Raw genomic sequence first — 19,258 nt, forward strand, 5'->3', positions numbered from 1 at the left:
ATTTTTGATGGGAATGCAAAATGGTACAAATCCAATGGTGTGAAGTTGTAGTATCTAATAAAACTACATATGCATTTATCCTTTGACCCTGAAATCCTATTTCTATGAATTCACCTTGATGATATACTTCCAATAATACTGCACAAGATTATTCATTGAACAATTATTTCTAATCAGAAAATTTTAAAAACAGCCTAAATGCCCAAACATAGCAGGAGATTAAACTATAGCACATCCACACAACAGAATACTATGTAGTTGGAAAAAATAAAAAGGATGACCTTCATGAATTGCTATGGAGTATTTCCAGGACATATTATTAAGTGAAAAAAGCAGATTATAAGTGTATATGCATATTATACTACTATCTGTGCAACAAAGAACTATTTGTATAAATATGCTTATTTTTGCAAAAAGAAATACTGAAAGGATAACCACAATCCAATGACACTGGTTATCTAAATAAAGGGATGGATAGGAACGGGGTAGAAGGGAGAGAAGCAGTAAGACTCCTCTGAGCATACTTTTTTTTTTTGACAGTTTTAACTTTGAGGACTTTCTTAATGTATCTTATGTATTCAAAAATAAAACTGAACCTGGCCGGCCGGGCACGGTGGCCCATGCCTGTAATCTCAGCACTTTGGGAGGCTGAGGCGGGTGGATCACCTAAGGTCAGGAGTTCGAGACCAGCCTGGCCAACATGGTGAAACCCCATCTCTACTAAAAATACAAAAATTAGCCAGGTGTGGTGGCGGGCACCTATAATCTCAGCTACTCAGGAGGCTGAGGCAGGAGAATCACTTGAACCCAGGAGGCGGTGGCTATAGTGAGCTGAGATCACGCCATTGCACTCCAGCCTGGCTAATGAGAGTGAAACTCCATCTTAAAAAAAAAAAAAAAAATCTGGCCCAGTGCCATGGCTCATGCCAATAATCCCAGCACTTTGGGGAGGCCAAGTCAGGCAGATCACTTGAAATGAAGCCAGGAGTTTGAGACCAGCATGGCCAATATGGTGAAACCTCATCTCTATTAATATAAAAAAGATTTAAAAAAACAAACCAAAAACCCCAAAGTGCTGGGATTACAGGCATGAGCCACTGTGCCCAGCCAAAAAAAAAAAAACACACATTTAAAAAATAAAATTAAAATAAAATTAAATCAACACATATTGGGGTGAAAATAAATACTGACTACAAAGAAATATAAAACTATATTTCAAATGAGTAACATAAGCTCACAGAAGGAAAAAAAAAATCCAAATAACTAAACGGAGTCATTTGACCACCTAACTTCAATGTAAAGACAAAAAGAACTACAAATAAATCTTGAACTCCTTAGTAGTTTTGTTATTTGCAGTGGTCAGGGGTAGCAATTCTGAAACAATTTTGTATATATATTGTAACACTTAGTACATATGAGTACATAAGTAAAAACAGTAAACATATTGAAGTTGCTATGAAAAAGGAAGGATTGAACCACACCCACACAGCACATACACCTGCACTGTCTGCTCAAAGAACAAATGACATCTCAGTAGAAATCAGCACACCTGGCCAGGCGCAGTGGCTCATGCCTGCAATCCCAGCACTTTGGGAGGCCAAGATGGGTGGATCACGAGGTCAGGAGTTCAAGGCCAGCCTGCCCAACATGGTGAAACCCTGTCTCTACTGAAAATACAAAAATTAGCTGTGTATGGTGGCACGTGCCTGTAATCCCAGCTACTCGGGAGGCTGAGGCAGGAGAACTGCTTGAACCGGGACCCAGGAGGCAGAGGTAGCAGCGAGCCAAGATCGCGCCACTGCACTCCAGCCTGGGCTACAGAGCAACACTCTGTCTCAAAAAAAAAAAGAAAAGAAAAGAAATCAGCACACCTAACATTCAAATCTTGGTTTCTAAAAACCATTCCCCAACTAAAAAGGACCAGGACTCCTTGAAGAAGTGGCCCATTCCACAGTTGGGGAAAGGAAAGTATGACATAAACCCAAAAGATAAGAATAAACAAAAAAGCCAAAAAGTAAGAAAATACTCAGAAAATAATAAGGACATATCAAAGGACATTACAGTCAGCTTGCATTGGTCAAATCCGCAGATAATTTGAGCATCAAAACGAATAATGAGTTATAACTTATTGTATAAAATAAGAACCCACGAGTCAATGTTAGTGCTGAATAAATCACTAAATAAAAAGGAGAAGGGAAATTTATTTCTAACAGTAGAATGACAACTATTAAAACTAACACATTTTGGCCGGGTGCGGTGGCTCACGCCTGTAATCCCAGCACTCTGGGAGGCCGAGGCGGGCAGATCACCTGAGGTCAGGAGTGCGAGACCAGCCTGACCAACATGGCAAAACCCCATTTCTACTAAAAGCACAAAAAAAATTAGCTGGAAGTAGTAATGCATGCCTGTAATCGTAGCTACTCAGGAGGCTGAAGCATAAGAATTGCTCGAACCCAGGAGGTGAAGGTTGCAGTGAGCTGAGATCACAACACTGTACTCTGTCTCAAAGAAAAAAAAAATCCTAAATGTGATCACTGTCCTGTGGTTATATAAGAATGTCCTTGTTTTTACAAGATACATGCTGAAGGAATAAAGGATCCTGATGTCTGTAACATACTTACAAAAAGATTTTTTTTAAACAGTGATGATGACCGGGTGCAGTGGCTCACGCCTGTAATCCCAGCACTTTGGGAGGCCCAGGTGGGCAGATCACCTGAGGTCAGGAGTTCAAGACCAGCCTGGCCAACATGGTGAAACTCCCGTCTCTACAAAAATACAAAAAAAATTAGCCGGGCATGATGGCAGGTGCCTGTAATCCCAGCTACTTGGGAGGCTGAGGTGGAAGAATCGCTTGAACTGGGAGGGAGAGGTTGCAGTGAGCGAGATGGCACCATTGCACTCCAGCCTGGGTGACAGAGAGACTCCATCTCAAAAAAAAAAAAAAAAAGGGTAATGATAACATGTATATAAAAAGTGATAGGGCCAGCTGTAGTGACCCAAGCCTATAATCCCAACACTTTGGGAGGCCAAAGCAGGTGGATTTCTTGAGCCCAGAGGTTTGAGACCAGCCTGGGCAAGATGGCAAGACTGTCTCTACAAAAAACTTAAAAATGAGCCTAGCATAGTGGTGTGCACATGTAGTCCCAGCTACTCAGGAGTCTGAGGTGGGAAGACCACTTGAGCCCAGGAATTTGAGGCAGCAGTGAACAATGATTGTGCAACTGCACTCCAGGCTGGGCAAGAAAGCCAGATCTGTCTCTAAAAGAAAAAAAGAAGTGATAAAGCAAATACAGCAAAATGTTAATAAATGGCGAATCTGGAAAAAGAGTACACTGGGGCCAGGCATGGTGGCTCACGCCTGTAATCCCAGCACTTTGGGAGGCGGAGGCGGGCGAATCACTTGAGGTCAGGAGTTCAAGACCAGCCTGGCCAACATGGTGAAACTCTGTCTTTACAAAAAATACAAATACTAGGCGTGTGTGGTGGCGGGCGCCTGTAGTCCCAGCTACTCGGGAGTCTGATGCAGAATTGCTTGAACCCAGGAGGTGGAGGTTGCAGTGAGCCAAGATTGCACCACTGCACTCCAGCCTGAGTGACAGAGCAAGACTTCATCTCAAAAAACAAAAACAAAAACAAAACAAAAGGGTACACTGGTGTTTACTGGCAAAATCAGAGCTAAAATTTCTAGTTCAAGTGACTTACCTACTCAATACAATTTAAAAAAATAATCTCAACATTGTTTTCCATATGACTATGTAATGCCAATAATAATTAACATTTACCAAGACATCTCAAGAGAAGGATAAAGAAGATAAAAAAAGTTGGTAATAAACTCAAAAAAATTACTGTGAGTGGTTGGTTCATTTTTGCCTTGGCAATAAGGCTGAGTCAAAGGCAGAATGACATAATTCCTTTCCTTGATCCCTCTATGGATAAGAATATGCTTATTTTCCTAAACCATGTCTTTTCCAATCTCTCTCTCTCTTTTTTTTCTGAGACGGAGTTTTGCTCTTATTGCCCAGCGGGGAGTACAACGGCTCACTGCAACCTCTACCTCCCGGGTTCAAGCGATTCTCCTGCTTCAACTTCCCAAGTAGCTGGGATTACAGGCAAGCGCCACCACGCCCAGCTAATTTTGTATTTTTAGTAGAGACGGGTTTCTCCATGTTGGTCAGGCTGGTCTTGAACTCTCGACTTCAGGTGATCTGCCTGCCTCAGCCTCCCAAAGTGCTGGGATTACAGGGGTGAGCCATCACACCTGGCTCCAATCTCTTTATTTAGAAATTCTTTCCTAAGACCATTCCAAATTTCTGAACACAAAGCCTCAGATGGCTTCACTTGATCTGGCTAACTCCATTTCACTGGCATGCATGCATTCAATCATTCATTCATTCATCTGACAAAGATTTATTGAGCTCCAAATAAGTAGTGGGCCCAATTCTCTTTCACCAGAGATACAACAGTGAAAAGACAAATTCCCTGCCTCATAAAGCTTACATTCTGCTGGGGAAGATAGACAACACACAGATAAATTAAAATGTAATATATAAGCACCATAATAAAAAATTTTAAATGCAGCATGACACGGGGATATAGCAACGGGGGAAGGGTAATTCTATGCAAAGAGATAGCATTTAAGCAGAGATGTGAAGTAACGGAATGAGACATGAGAATGTCTACAATAGGAACAGCAAAAGACCCAATGAGGACAGCAAATTCAGCACACTGGAGACAAACCCCAAACTTACTTTACTGTATGTAGAGGGTTGATCCTTTAGGGTCTGACAATGCATCATGGTTCCAAGGGCTACTTGCTGGACCAACAGTTGAAATTTTAAATTTCTAGAAACAAAATCTGTCTCACAGTTTACCTGTGGGAACAAATTGATACAGCTGTATAAGCTGTTTAATGATCATTTCCAAAAGTACCTTAAGGCTGGAGAGTAAATCAAGATACTGATAGAACAAGCTACAGACTCAACGGAAAAAAAAAGACTCCAAAATTTTAAAGCTACGCTTCCTCTCCTAGCCTGGAACAGAATGAAGTGATTTATGTTGGGCCAGTGAGTTAGCAATAGCCTGTATATTCAGAAGATGGTTCAATAATGTCCTGAAGGACTCACCACAAGTTCACCACTTACCTATGTCTGCACACCATCATCACCTCATTCTCCAGCCATCCCAACTCCAAACCACTTATGCTATTATCTTGTTTATCCCCATCTCTCACTCTAAACTAATCCACATCTGACTCTTCACCAATTATGGCCCCCAAACCTCCTCTAAAATACCTACTCTCTATTCAGTAACAATTAATATCATTAACTTATAATCTAACTGTTCCAGGAAACAATCAGTGACAAGGTGTAAGCCTATGCCAGACTCACATTCAGGAGTAATATTCTAGACTGCCAGGCCATTTCTCATCAACACACCAGTACATTTCTATACTTAAACAAATTCGTAACTAATACCCAAGGTTTCATGAGTTTAACTTCAACTCCCCTTTATGGTTCTTAAACAGATCTCTTGTTCAAGAACAGGCCCCTTTAGGGCCTACTACAAGCTTTACACCCAAGGGACAGCTGTTCTTGGTATCTGGAATTTCCAACAACTCACCTCTACTAATACAGTTGTGTTTCCTTCCTGCAACAGCCCAATCAGGCCTTCTTTGGTCTTCCTCCCTTGGAGCTTGGCAGCTTTGCTCCAGCCCTCCTTCTGGGCCTCCTTGTGGAGCCAGATCTCTGCCTGTAAATTGAGAGGAAAAAGAGCAGACAACAAAGCCACAGAATTTAGAACTAAATGTAGTTCTAAGATATACTCAGGTTTCCTGATTCTCTAAATTCTCTAACAGAAACTAAAGTAATCTATCATTTACTAGCAGTCTACCACTAAATGCCAAATACCAGGTATTATTATAACTGGTGCCTTGGATGAATCTAATCTTCACAACAACCCTATGGGGCACACAGCTGTATTTTCTTTATACAGTTACGCACCACATAACGATATTTCGGACAATGACGGACTGCATATATGATGATGGTCCCTAAGATTATAATGGAGCTGAAAAATTCCTATTGTCTAGTGACACGGTAGTCCTCCTAACATTGTAGGGCAACATATTACCTACATGTTTGTGGCAATGCTAGTGTAAAGAAAACGTCTGTGCTGCCAGTCCTATTAAAGTATAGCACATACAATTACATATAGTACATGACACTTGAAACAATAATGAGTAACTATGTTACTGGCTTATGTATTTACTACAATACATATACTTTATTGTTATTTTAGAGTGTACTCCAACTTATAAACTACTCGGGTGGCTGAATCTCTTGAACCCGGGAGGCGGAGGTTGCAGTGAACCAAGATCAGTCGCGCCACTGCACTCCAGCCTGGGTGACAAAGTGAGACTCTGTCTCAAAAAAATAAAAAATAAAAAAATTTAACAGTAAAACAGCTTCAGGCAGGTCCTTCGAGAGGTATTCCACAAAAAAAATTGTTATCATAGGAGATGACAGGTCCATGCCCGTTACTGCCCCTGAAGACCTTCCAGCAGGACAAGATGTGAAAGTGGAACACAGTGTTAATGATGATGCCACTCCTGTGTAGGCCTAGGCTAATGTATGTGTTTGTGTCTCCGTTTTTAACAAAACAATTTTTTAAGTTAAAAAAAGTTTTGGCCAGGCGCGGTGGCTCACGCCTGTAATCCCGGCACTTTGGGAGGCTGAGGTGGGCGGATCACAAGGTCAGGAGATCGAGACCATCCTGGCTAACACGGTGAAACCCTGTCTCTATTAAAAATACAAAAAATTAGCCGGGCGTGGTGGCGGGCACCTGTAGTCCCAGCTACTCAGGAGGCTGAGGCAGGAGAATGGTGTGAACCTGGGAGGTGGAGCTTGCAGTGAGCCAAGATTGTGCCACTGCAGTCCAGCCTGGGGAACAGAGCAAAACTCTGTCTCAAAAAAAAAAAAAAAAAAAAAAAAAGATATTTCAATAAAAAAAGTTTAATTTTTTTTTTTTTTTTGAGACAGAGTTTCACTCTTGTTGCCCAGGCTGGAGTGTAATGGCACGATCTCGGCACACCACAACCTCCGCCTTCTGGGTTCAAGAGATTATCCTACCTCAGCCTCCCGAGTAGCTGGGATTACAGGCCCTTGCCACCACATCTGGCTAATTTTATTTTTTTTTAGTAGAGACGAGGTTTCTCCGTGTTGGTCAGGCTAGTCTCGAACTCGCAACCTCAGGTGATCCACTTGCCTCAGCCTCCCAAAGTTCTGAGATTACAGGCATGAGCCACCACGCCCAGCCAAAAAAAGTTTAAAATTTTAAAAACAGAAAAAAGCTCATAGAAAAAGTGCATAAAGAAAAATATTTTGGTACAGCTGTACAATATGTGTTTTATGCTGTTATTACAAAAGAGTCCAAAAGTTTAAAACATGTTAAAAGTTTATAAAATAAAAATGTTACATTAAACTAAGGTTAACTTATTATCAGAGAAAAAAATTTCTTATAAATGTAATGTAGCCTATGTGTACTGTGTTTTAACGTCTACTATAGTGCACCGTAGTGTCCTAAGGCAGGCCTTCATATTCACTCACCACTCACTGACTCACCCAGAGCAACTTCCAGTCCTGCAAGCTCCATACATAAGTTCGCTATGGAGATATATCGTTTTTTATCTTTTATGCCTATTTACTGTACTTTTTCTATGTTTAGATACACAATACTTACCACTGTGTTACAACTGCCTACAGTATTCAGTCCAGTAACATTCTGTAACGGTTTGTAGCCTAGGAGCAGCTGGCAATTCCATATAGCCCAGGTTGTAGTACAATCTACCATCTAGGTTTGTGTAGGTACTCTATGATGTGCATAAGCCAAAATCTCCTAACGATGCCATTTCTCAGAATGTATCTTCCTAGTTAAGAGACGCATGACCGTACAGACAAAAACTACACAACTCTGAAAGATTAAGATGTCTAAAGTAAGCCGGGCGCAGTGGCTCACTCCTGTAATCCCATCACTCTGGGAAGCCGAGGCGGGCGGATCACCTGAGGCCAGGAGTTCGAGACCAGCCTGGCCAACACGGCGAAACCCCATCTCTACTAAAAATACAAAAAAAATAAAAAATAAAATAGCCGGGTGTGGTGGCGCACGCCTGTAATCCCAACTACTCAGGAGGCTGAGGCAGGAGAATCGCTTGAACCCGGGAGGCGGAGATTGCAGTGAGCCAACATCGTGCCATTGCACGCCGGCCTGGGCCACAGAGCAAGACTCCGTCTGAAAAAAAAAAAAAAAAAGTCTAAAGTCAGACAGTGTGGGGGCCCCACAATTTGACTCCTGAACAATCTGACTCCAAAGCTCACACAAACCCTTTCAGCTCCAGGGAACAAGAAACACCGTAACAGTCTGGTTTGTTAATCCTGGGATACTCAACTGCTTTCAAATAAGACAAAGTCAAGGCCAAGGTTGTCATTTAAGCCAGATTTCCACTTACGCCTGTGCCATTATGGTCACTGAAGAGCAGTCTAACTTTATGCTCCCCAGCGTGACCGCCCCAAGAGTCTGAGGTCGAGCTCTAGTACTCCGCCCTGCACCCCTCCACACACACACCTGTTTGAGGTCCCCGCCACAAGTCTCCAGAGCTTTCTTGCAATTTACAAAGGAGTAGCCTGTTTTCCGCCGCAGCTTCATGAGAAGCTCCTTGCTGGAGGCCGAGGCAGACAGACGGGGCCCAGCATGAAATGTGTGCCTTGGCTGGGGCGACTGACGCAGAAGAGACCCAGCCTAGATGGGATAAGAAAGGGATGAGGAGCAGGAAGCAGCAAACTCCAGAGGGTGGAGGGTACACGGGCAGGGAAGCGACCTTAGGGAGCGGACAGTGTGCAAAGGGGGGTGCACCGGGGCTGGACTGGGCAGAGGCAATGCTGTCGGGGAAGGTGAGATGGAGTCAAACGAGGTTGGGAGGAAGGGAAAGGTACAGGCGCACAGGAGAGCTGCAGGGACAGCAGGTCGGTACCAGCACCAGGACTTCTCACCGGGTGGCTCCCGGTCCGCGCGACCAGGAACACGCGCAGCGACCGCAGCAGCGACATCTCCCTGGCCGCGATAAACTCCCTCCGGCGGGCGCACTGGTGAGGCAACAAACCTACGGCGCGGCGGAAGGGCCAGAATTCTCCAGCGGAACGCACCAAACGAGTATGGTGCCACCTGCTGGCCGGAGGAACACAGTCCTCGCCTCTACTTGATTTCTTGAGACGACACATTTCTTACAGGAATTACCCCCCACATCCCACCCCAGGTAAAATAACAGAAACCAAGAAATAAAGTTGTCACAAAACAACAACACAAGAAATGTGGGTAACATTTTATGTTTATTTTCAATGCGCATTTATATTCATTATCCATTTATGACTCACAACAAACTTGTGTGGTTGGTGAATGGGTTTGAGAATTTGTCCAAGGTCACCTAGGAAGGCAGGGGTGGAATCCATTTAACAAAGCGAGTAAATATTTATTGAATGAGCACAATATCTGTTGAACACCTGTTGTGTGCCAGGAACTGTGTTAGGCTTCAGGGGTTTAGACAGGAGTAAACCACAGCCCTACCCTCCAAGGTAATTTAATGGTGAGAAAATGAGAATCACAAATGTCCATGCAAGACAAATTAAGGTCCCATAAGATGAACAAATAGTTAAAGGGTCTCAGGGAGAAAGAAATCACATTCAAGCAAGAGGCTGAGGAAAGAGGCAAAGAATAATGAAGATTTTGACAGGTGGCAATAGCCTTTCAGGCAGAGGATTATCATAAAGAGTGTGAAAGAAGTCAGAAAACTTTAGTGTGGTTTTAGAGAACAAAGAGTACATCTTTTGTAATTTGGCCAGAGGTCCAATACACGTAGCAAAGGAGTAGGAAATGCAATAGGAAGGTAATTTGGGATCACATGGACACAGACTAAGTACCAAGCAGAGGAGCTTGTTCTTGCTTCTACAGGCAGTGAAAGCTAATCAGAGCTAATTTTGGAAGATCACAAGAGTTTGCGGAATGGACTGAAGGAGAAAGCATGGAAGCAGGGAGTCCAGAGAAGGTGACTATATGCCTAAGCAGTAAGTAAAGAGAGCCCCAACCAGAAGTACCAATGTGGGAAGAGAAAAGAGGTGAAGGCAAAACACATTAGGAACTGTGTTAGGCTTCAGGGGATTAGAGATTAGGAAGGAAGGACTGATGAAGCTAAAGAAAAATCAAAGATGAAAAGAACTTAGTACTAAGTACAGTATTCTTCTGCACACAATGATGTTCTGTGATCAAGGCTCTAACTCTGGAAAGCATGAAGAAACTACAGTCCAAAGGACAGCTCTGCAGCCTTAGCTTCAGAGCTGGGAGGACTTGACCCAGTTAGAGCCATGGTTCCACTAGACTCTATCTCTAAAAAGCAGGAAATGGGTGGTTTGAGGCTTCTTCCTTCTCAGCTCCTGAGTAAAAGTTGAGTTCTTGCACAATAGATTTTTAAGGCTTAATTCTTTATTTAAAAAAAAAAAAATCCTAGGCTAGCGCAGTGGGCCATGCCTGTAATCCCAGCACTTTGGGAGGCAAGGCAGGTGGATCACTTGAGCCCAGGAGTTTGAGACCACCCTGGGCAACATGGCAAAACCCTGTCTCTACTGAAAATACAAAAATTAGCCGGGTGTGGTGGCGCATGCCTCTAGTCCCAGTTACTTGGGGAGCTGAGGCAGGAAGATCATCTGGGCCTTCGGAGGTTGAGGCTGCAGTGAGCTGTGATCACACCACTGCACTCCAGCCTGGATGACAGAGTGAGACACTGTCTCAAAAAAAAAAAAGAAAAAAAAATCCCACAGAATTTTTTTAAAGTCCATTCTGTGTAAACAGCAACAGGAATGGAAGTGATCAGTGACAGTCTGTCTACAATCACTGCTCTCACATCCCATATATCTCCCTTACCCTCTAAAAATCCTGGATACCTTACCATCCTCCTTCTCTGAGAACAGGAGCCAGGAACCTCCTTGGTGTTCTAACACTAGTGCTGCCAGAGCTCTGGGATTCCTTGTAAGCAGGCACCTCACTGCACCTGCCCAAGAGTATCTGGGGTAACAAAGAGGGAAGGAGGAAAGTGAGAGAGGCCAGGGAAATCCATCCTTTTTTGGTCCTCATGTTTGTGGCTCTGGAAATATGGTTTTTGAGATACACAGTTCCTTCATTAGAGCAAGAGATTGAGAAGAACAGCAAGGGTGATGTCAAGCAGGTCTTGGTTCCCTGTGCCTGGCCTATAGATGTTGACATTTTCATCCTCATCCCGCTGAGCCAGCTCCAGTTGGAAATGCTGGGGCAGGAGGTGCTGAAAGAAGCTCTCTGTCCCATGCTCCTTTCTCATCTTGGAGGCCAGATAGATGGTGCCATGGGGCCTGCACAGGTGTTGGAGGGTCCCCAGCAGCAGAGGGAAGGTGGGTTCCAGGTACACGATATCAGCCCCCAGCACCAGGTCATAGTTTGCAGGGAAGACATGATGGTCAATCCCCCAGGACAAGGCACGCACCTGGGCCTGGCCTCCAGCTGGCACATTGGCCTGGACGTTGCCCTGGATCTGTTCTAGGGCCAGGGGCAGGTCAGTGATGGTAACATCCCCCCCTGAGAGAGAGGAAGGAGGAAAAATGCAAGTCAGAGGATACCAACCAAGGGTTCTTGGCTCCTGCCTGGAAGGTCCAGAGACCTCAGAGCATAGAGGACAATGTCTTGACAGCCCAGAGCCCACACTGGCTTTTAGTTGCCTCAACCTCCATTTCACCCACTGCTATTCTCATTACTCTACATTCTACAACATCAACATTCTCTCTGAGTTAATCTTCAACCTCTCTGGCCAACACACAACAATCAGATGTCAGCAGAAGCCTGGGCAGGACTAAGCTGGAGATGGGTTCTGTACCCACCCCCACTGACACAAGCTCGCCTTAAGGGTCTGGAAAGCTTCCCAGAAAATGTGACCTCAGCTGAGCCCTAAAGGACAAGTAGGAGTTAGTCAGGTGGAGCTTTCCAAGAAGAGAACAGTGAGTACAAAGGCCTGGGAGTAAAAGAGCATGGCATATTCAGGAAAGGCTGGATCTTAGAGGATGTGGAAGGGGCAGAAAAGTGTCAAGACATGAGACAAAGGGAAAGTGATTATGACATGCTAAGGAGATTCAGGTTCGATACTGAGGGCAGTAGGTTTAAGGGCAGAAACAGGGGTGAAGATGGTCAGATTAGCATCTCAGAAACCTTCATTCATGCAGTAGATATAATTTGGAGAACCTTCTAAGTGCTGGGTATATAAGGTGAGCAAAACAAAAACACAGCTTTCTTTGTTTCATTCTAGAGGTAGAGACACGCTAGGTACTGCATCATAATCATGATGACTATGATAGAAAGAGAAGCAAGAAGTACTAGGAATCCATTCATTCATTCATATTTATTATGTGCCTATATGCCAAGTGCTGAGAACATAATGATGAACTAAGAAGATAAGAATCCCCCCTCACAGAGCTTATGGTCCAGTGGCAAGAAACAGATGATAACAACAAACAAAATAAATAAAATAAAATACACTGTACATCAGATGGTAATATATGCCATGGTGAAGCCCCAAGCAGGGAAGGGGGATAAGAATTGCTTGAGGGATGGGGAGAAATGCAAGTTAGAGGGACCAACCAAGGGTTCTCGGCTCCTACCTGGAAGGTCCAGAGACCTCAGGGCATAGAGGACAAAGTCTTGGCAGCCTGAATGTAATTTTAAATTGAGTGGCTGGAGAATGAAATTTTAAATTGAGTGGTCAGACCAGCCTGACCAAAATGGTGAAACCCCGTATCTACTAAAAATACAAAAAAAATTAGCTGGGTGTGGTGGCGGGCGCCTGTAATCCCAGCTACTCGGGAGGCTGAGGCAGGAGAATCGCTTGAACCTGGGAGGCGAAGGTTGCAATGAGCCGAGATCGTGCCATTGCACTCCAACCTGGGCAACAAGTGCAAGACTCTGTCTCAAAAAAAAAAGAATGGCACACGCTGGCATGCTTTAGGAGGAGCATGCTGGCTGCTATGATGAGAAGAGTACAGGAGGGCAAGGTCAGAAGCTAGGAGACCAGTTAGGAGGTGATGGCAATGACTCAGGTGAGAGATGATGATGGTTTAAACCAGGGCAGTAGCAATGGCTAAGAAATGGTCAGATCCTGAATATATTTTGAAGGTAGAGTCAACAGGATTTACCAATAGATTGGATATAAAATATGAGAGAGAGAGAAAAGCTTGGGATGGGCTAGGCACAGTGGCTCACGCCTGTAATCCCTTTGGATTACACTTTGGGAGGCCAATGCGGGATGACTGCTTGAGTCCAGGAGTTTGAGACCAGTCTGGACAACATAGCAAAACCTCGTCTCTATAAAAAATACAAAAATTAGCTGGGTGTGGTGGCACATCCTGTAGTCCCAGCTACTCGGGAGGCTGAGGTCAGAGGATTGCTTGAGCCTCGAGAGGTTGAAAGTTCAGGGCTTTAGTGAGCCATGATTGTGCTACTTTCACTCCAGCCTGGGCAACAGAGTGAGAACCTGTCTCAAAAAAAAAAAAAAAAAGCTCAGGGTGGTTTCTGGGTGTTTGGCCTGACCAACTAGAAGACCAAATTGCCACTCATTTAGATGAGAAAGGTTGCAGGAGGTGCAATTTGGACAGGAAGATCATGAGTTCATTTTCTGAGCACGTTAAGTTTGACATGGACATCTATATCACATCAGACAATCACATGAAGATACTGAGTAGGCACTAGGTTATGCAAGCAAGTCTGGAGATAGAAATGGGATAGTCTTAGAGTCATAATCACCAACGGGGCATTTTTTTTTTTTTTTTTTTTTGAGATGGAGTCTCGCACTTGTTGCCCAGGCTGGAGGGCAATGGCACGATCTCGGCTCATTGCAACCTCCGCCTCCCGGGTTTAAGCGATTCTCCTGCCTCAGCCTCGCAAGTAGCTGGGATTACAGGCACCTGCCACCACGCCCGGCTAATTTTGTATTTTTAGTAGAGATGGGGTTTCACCATGTTGGTCAGGCTAGTCTCAAACTCCTGACCTCAGGTGATCCACCCACCTTAGCCTCCCAAAGTGCTCGGATTACAGGCGTAAGCCACTGCGTCCGGCTTCAACAGGACATTTAAAGGCATGAGGTGATGGGCTGCTCAGGAGTGAGGTAGACAAGAAAAGGAGGGGATCAAAGGACTGCCCCTGAGCCCTGGGGCACTCACATTTTCAGTTGTGAAGATGAAAAAGAACCAACAAGAGAGCATGGAAAAGGAGTTCCTGCCGGTAAGCAGAAACCAGAAGTGTGGTCCCCTGGAAACCAAAGAAATTGTTCCAAGGAGGAGGGAGTGTCAGCATCAAATGCAAAGTTATCAAAGGTAGGCTGATAACTGACTCCTGCGTTTAACAACCTGGAGTTGGAAATGAAGCTCACGACCTTAACTAGAACAATTGGATTGAAGGAAAGAATAGGAGGAGAGGAACTAGACACTGAATATTAACTCTTTTGAGTTTTGTTTTAAAGTGGAGCATAGAAATGGAGTGATAGCTGGAGGGAGATGTAGGATCAAGAGTTTTTTTCTGAAATAGGAGAAATCATAGCATATTTATATGCATTTTATATTCCATATATTACTATATATGGAATGATCCAAAGAAAAGGAAAAACTGAGAATGCAGGAGAGATGGGGGTGGGTGTTGCTGGAACAATGTCTTTGAGTAGGCAGAAAGATTTGGGGTCTTGTGACAAGTTGGGGGCTTGACCTTAGCTAGCACAATGTGTTCATCCATGGTAACAGGAGAGAAGGCACTGCACACAGATGCAGATGCAGTTACATAAGTAGATGTTGTGATAGAAATATATGGACATTTTCTGAGAAAACAGAGGCAATCATTAGAGATAAGAAACAGCCCAGGCGCGGTGGCTCACATTTGTAATCCCAGCACCTTGGGAGGCCAAGGCAGGTGGATCACCTGAGGTCAGGAGTTTGTGACCAGCCTGGCCAACATGGTGAAACCCCATCTCTACTAAAAATACAAAAATTAGCCAGGCATGGTGGTGCGTGCCTGTAATCCCAGCTACTTGGGAGGCTGAGACAGGAGAATCGCTTGAACCTGGGAAGCAGAGGTTGCAGTGAACCAAGGTCGCACTACTGCAGTCCAGCCTGGGCAACAGAGTGAGACTCCATCTCAAAAAATAAAATAAAATAAAATAAAGAGATAGGAAACAAAGTCATCAGGTGCGGGTGAAGATGGCAGAAGAGGCATGTGGAGGTTTGAGGAATAAGAAGGTAAGAAACAGTTGTTCAGGAGAGTGGCAGAAAAAGTGGACAAGAGAATGTACCAAGCTAGCTGGGAAGCACTTAGGACCCACCTAAGGCCAATGGTAACAAAGTTAAAATTAGCCCAGTTAGCACAGTTGTGTATGTACTGGGAGGGTCTAAGTTAGCCTAGGAGTGGGAGTGCCAAGGAGGCCTTCCCTTCGAAGTGATGTTTGAGCTGAGGAAGGAGGGATGCATATGCATTAAGCAGATGGTAAAAAGTTTCAGAGAGAAAGTAAGCCTGAGTGAAGTCCCCAAGGAAGGGAACATCAGAGTAGGTTTGAGGAACTGATGGACAGGCAATAGGCAGCCCAAGAAAAACAAGAGAGAAAGAGGCACAGAAAGAGGGAGGCAGGACCTTGGGGGCCATGCCATAGGTGTTGGTTCTATCCTGAAAGCAACAAGAGGCCACTGAAAGACTTGGGGTGGGAATACATGATTACAGTTTTATTTTGAAAAGATCACTCTGACCACTAGGTGGAAGGGCAGAGGTCTAGGTGAGGACAAGGAGTCAAAGCAGGAAGACAAGTGTGGCTGTTGTAGTAGTCCAGGCAAGTGATCGTGGTGGTTTGGACTGGGGAGCTGTCAGTGGAGATGGAAAAACATGAGAAGATTTAAGAGATTTTTAGGAGATAAACTGAATAATGGACATGTAGGTGAGAAAGAGGGTCGTGTCAAAGGTGATGTCTAGGTTTCCCACTGGGTGCACAGTGATTTGATTCACTGAGATAGGGAAGTCTGAGGGAGAAATGTGTTTGGTGGAGGAAGGTCACAAGATCTAGTTGGGTATGTCACACTTCCCCAGAAGAAGCTTGAAGGCCCTTGTGAAAATCCAGGCAAGAGATGCCAGTGGCCTGAACTAGAGATGATGAAAAGATAATACTTCCCCAGACAACTGGAAGTTGTGGCCAGATCACTTGAGGCCAGGAGTTCACAACCAGCCTGGCCAACATGGCGAAACTCTGTCTCTACTAAAAATACAAAAATTAGTGAGGCATGGTGGCACACATCTGTAATCCCAGCTACTCGGGAGGCTGAGGCAGGAGAATCGCTTGAACCCGGGAGGCGGATGTTGCGGTGAGCCGAGATCATGCCACTGCATTGCAGCTTGGGTGACAGAGTGAGACTCTGTCTCAAAAAGGAAAAAAAAAAAAAAAAAGAACATTTAACTCAGAGGACTGGGTGATTGCTGGAATGTGAGGGGAGAAAGTGAGGGACAAGATGACATCCAGCTTTCTGACTTGACAGCTAAATAGGAGGCAAAGAAGGAGAAGCCAGTCTGGGAGCAAGTGAAGCTAGGTGTTCCCATCCATACCGCATGCCTTTTCTCCCCTTTTTAGCATAACTGCCTGCATCCACCCATGCTTCATGCAAAAACTGCTGTTGGCACTCTCCACTGTTTCTTTTTTTTTTTTTTTTTGAGATGGAGTTTCACTCTTGTTGCTCAGGCTGGAGTACAACGGTGCAATCTTGGCTCACTGCAACCTCCGCCTCCTGGGTTCAAGCAATTCTCCTGTCTCAGCCCCCCAAGTAGCTGGGATTACAGGCATGCACCACCACACCCGGCTAATGTTGTATTTTTAGTAGAGATGGGGTTTCTCCATGTTGGGCAGGCTGGTCTCAAACTCCTGACCTCAGGTAATCCGCCTGCCTCGGCCTCCCAAAGTGCCGGGATTATAGGCATGAGCCACCGAGCCCGGCCGGCACCCTCCAGTGTTTCTGAGCCTGCTGTGTTCACACTGTTCACCTCCTCCTCACCTGACAGAGCTTCCCTTGATGGATTCCCAGGGAGTCATGGTAGACATGGATAGAGCATGTCCACAGGCTCCACGCATACCTCGCCAGAGTTCTTGTTCTATGACATCGTCCTCTGTCTCCCTCACTAAACCATAAGCTCCTTGGGGAGAGAAAATCTGTCTTATTTATTGTTGAATCCCCAATACCTAGCATGATTCTTGGTACATAGGGGACTTGAAACACATTTTGGTTGAATGAATAGAAGAATGAATGCCTGCCTCTGGGAAGATTTCCCTTTTTTTATTTTTGAGACAGAGTTTCACTCTTGTTGCCCAGGCTGGAGTGCAATGGTGCGATCTCAGTTCACTGCAACCTTCGCCTCCCGGGTTCAAGCGATTCTCCTGTCTCAGCCTCCCAAGTAGCTGAGATTACAGGCATAAGCCATCATGCTCGGCTAATTTTGTATTTTTAGTAGAGATGGGGTTTCACCATGTTGGTCAGGCTGGTCTCAAACTCCTGACCTCAGGTGATCCACCCACCTTGGCCTCCCAAAGGGCTGGGATTACAGGTGTGAGCCACCGCGCCCGGCTAGGCTTCCCTTAATATGACCTAGTTCTGTCCCTATGAACAAAGACATGTTAATTTACATTCCTAGGGAGATGACATTGTAAGAATTTTTAAACGAGTGCTTTCAGTTTGAGGTTTTTTCTGCCCATTAGATTATAATTTGTGAAACTGTTTCCTCTGTAGTTTTTGCTTCTTGACAAAAGAGAAGCAAATTTTTCCTTACCTTTTCCTTTTCCAAGTCTGCAGTGTCTAATTCCTACCCCCACTTCCTACAAAACACATCCTAACCCTTGGAAACTCATAAGCTTGTTTCTCTTAGCAATAAAAACCTAAGGAATCTGAAACATATTCATAATAAAGTTATAAAGCACTCACGAAGTTTAATGTCTGCAAGTCTCCCTACAGAGTACCCCCATATGTGCATCTTGACAGAAGACCATGTCCAAAGCCAAGGCGCTTTTAAGTGACAGCATTCTCCATAAAATCACAAAGAGTAACACAAGGCTGGGTGTCGTGGCTCACGCCTGTAATCCCAGGCGCCTCGCGAGGCAGATGGATCACCTGAGGTCAGGAGTTCGAGACCAGCCTGGCCAACATGGTGAAACGTCTTCTACTAAAAATACAAAAAGTAGCCGGGTATGGTAGCGCAAGCCTGTAATTCCAGCTACTTCGGAGGCTGAGGCATGAGAATTGCTTGAACCCGGGAGGCGGCGGTTGCAGTTAGTGGGGATAGCAGCCACTGCACTCCAGCCTGGGCCACACAGTGAGACTCCGTCTCAAAAAAATAAAAAATTAAAAAAAAAAAAGAGCAACACCATAGAAACAACTCCTTCTTATAGGCCTGCCTGAGTTTTATTTCCTGCCCTCCCCCAATCACCCACCCTAGGTGCTTTGACAGGCAATTCGCGCTGTCTGGCACGCAGAAGCAGACGCCAAAATAAAAACAAAAACAAATTTAAAAAAAAAATTTGTTAAAAAGAAGGGGTTGGACTGGGCCCAAAGTTCTCCCCTCTCCCCCAAAGATCCAGGAAGTGACCATTTCTCCGCGCCCCTGGGTCCCCACGCTCTCCCGTAAAAAGCCAGCTCACGCACCCTGCAGCGCTGCCAAGATTCCCACGATGCCTGTCCCCGCACCCAGTTCGATCACCTTCTTGCCTCGGAAATCCACATTTTGACTCTCGAAATAATTGCACAGGCTCAGGGCCTACGGGAGAAAAGACAGAGAAAAAGACAGTCGTGAGGATGGCTCCATATGGGAGAGGCGGAGTCCGGGATCTGGACCTCCCACGGACCCTCACCCGGCGCAGCCCATTCCTCACCGCGTCCCACACGCGCGCCGCCACCCCGAGGCGGGACCCAAAGTTCTGCGTGATGGTCAGCACATGCCCACAGAAACAGAACTGGCTCTTCTCCGAGTAAGAGTCTGCAAAGAGCCCAACCTCCCGCGGGAACACCGATTCCGACTCAGATTCGGGATCTGGGCCGGGGTCCGCCATCCGGCCCGCCAAGGAAGTGCCCGGGCACCGCGGCCGGCGCTCAGATCCCGGATCCGGAGCGGGGTAGAGGCTGGGGGCCGCGAGCCG

At 45.2% G+C, this 19,258-nt stretch overlaps 2 protein-coding genes across 4 annotated transcripts in view; both read right to left on the minus strand.

Annotated features, from left to right (window-relative positions):
* TSFM (Ts translation elongation factor, mitochondrial) overlaps positions 1-9,177 on the minus strand; it is a 21,735-nt gene extending 12,558 nt beyond the window's left edge. Inside the window, exons 1-4 of one of the 3 annotated variants that reach the window (XM_016923148.4) lie at positions 9,045-9,173; positions 8,620-8,793; positions 5,620-5,748; positions 4,749-4,871 (exon numbers count right to left, since the gene is read on the minus strand). In XM_016923148.4, coding sequence (XP_016778637.1) covers positions 4,749-4,871; positions 5,620-5,748; positions 8,620-8,793; positions 9,045-9,101 — 483 coding nt within the window. In that variant the 5' untranslated portion in view covers positions 9,102-9,173. Of the gene's footprint in view, positions 1-4,748; positions 4,872-5,619; positions 5,749-8,619; positions 8,794-9,025 lie in introns of all 3 variants that reach the window. The other 2 variants (XM_016923146.3, XM_016923147.4) reach the window with 2 other exon arrangements.
* A 1,935-nt stretch (positions 9,178-11,112) lies between these two features.
* Positions 11,113-19,188, minus strand: EEF1AKMT3 (EEF1A lysine methyltransferase 3). The gene is given in 4 exon segments (XM_003313545.6): positions 11,113-11,287; positions 11,290-11,649; positions 18,768-18,879; positions 18,995-19,188. Coding segments are annotated over 4 exon segments (678 nt in total). The 5' UTR covers positions 19,172-19,188; the 3' UTR covers positions 11,113-11,258.
* Between the last annotated feature and the right edge of the window lie 70 nt (positions 19,189-19,258).

Source organism: Pan troglodytes, chromosome 10 (genome assembly GCF_028858775.2).
Source record: "Pan troglodytes isolate AG18354 chromosome 10, NHGRI_mPanTro3-v2.0_pri, whole genome shotgun sequence".
NCBI lineage: Eukaryota > Metazoa > Chordata > Mammalia > Primates > Hominidae > Pan > Pan troglodytes.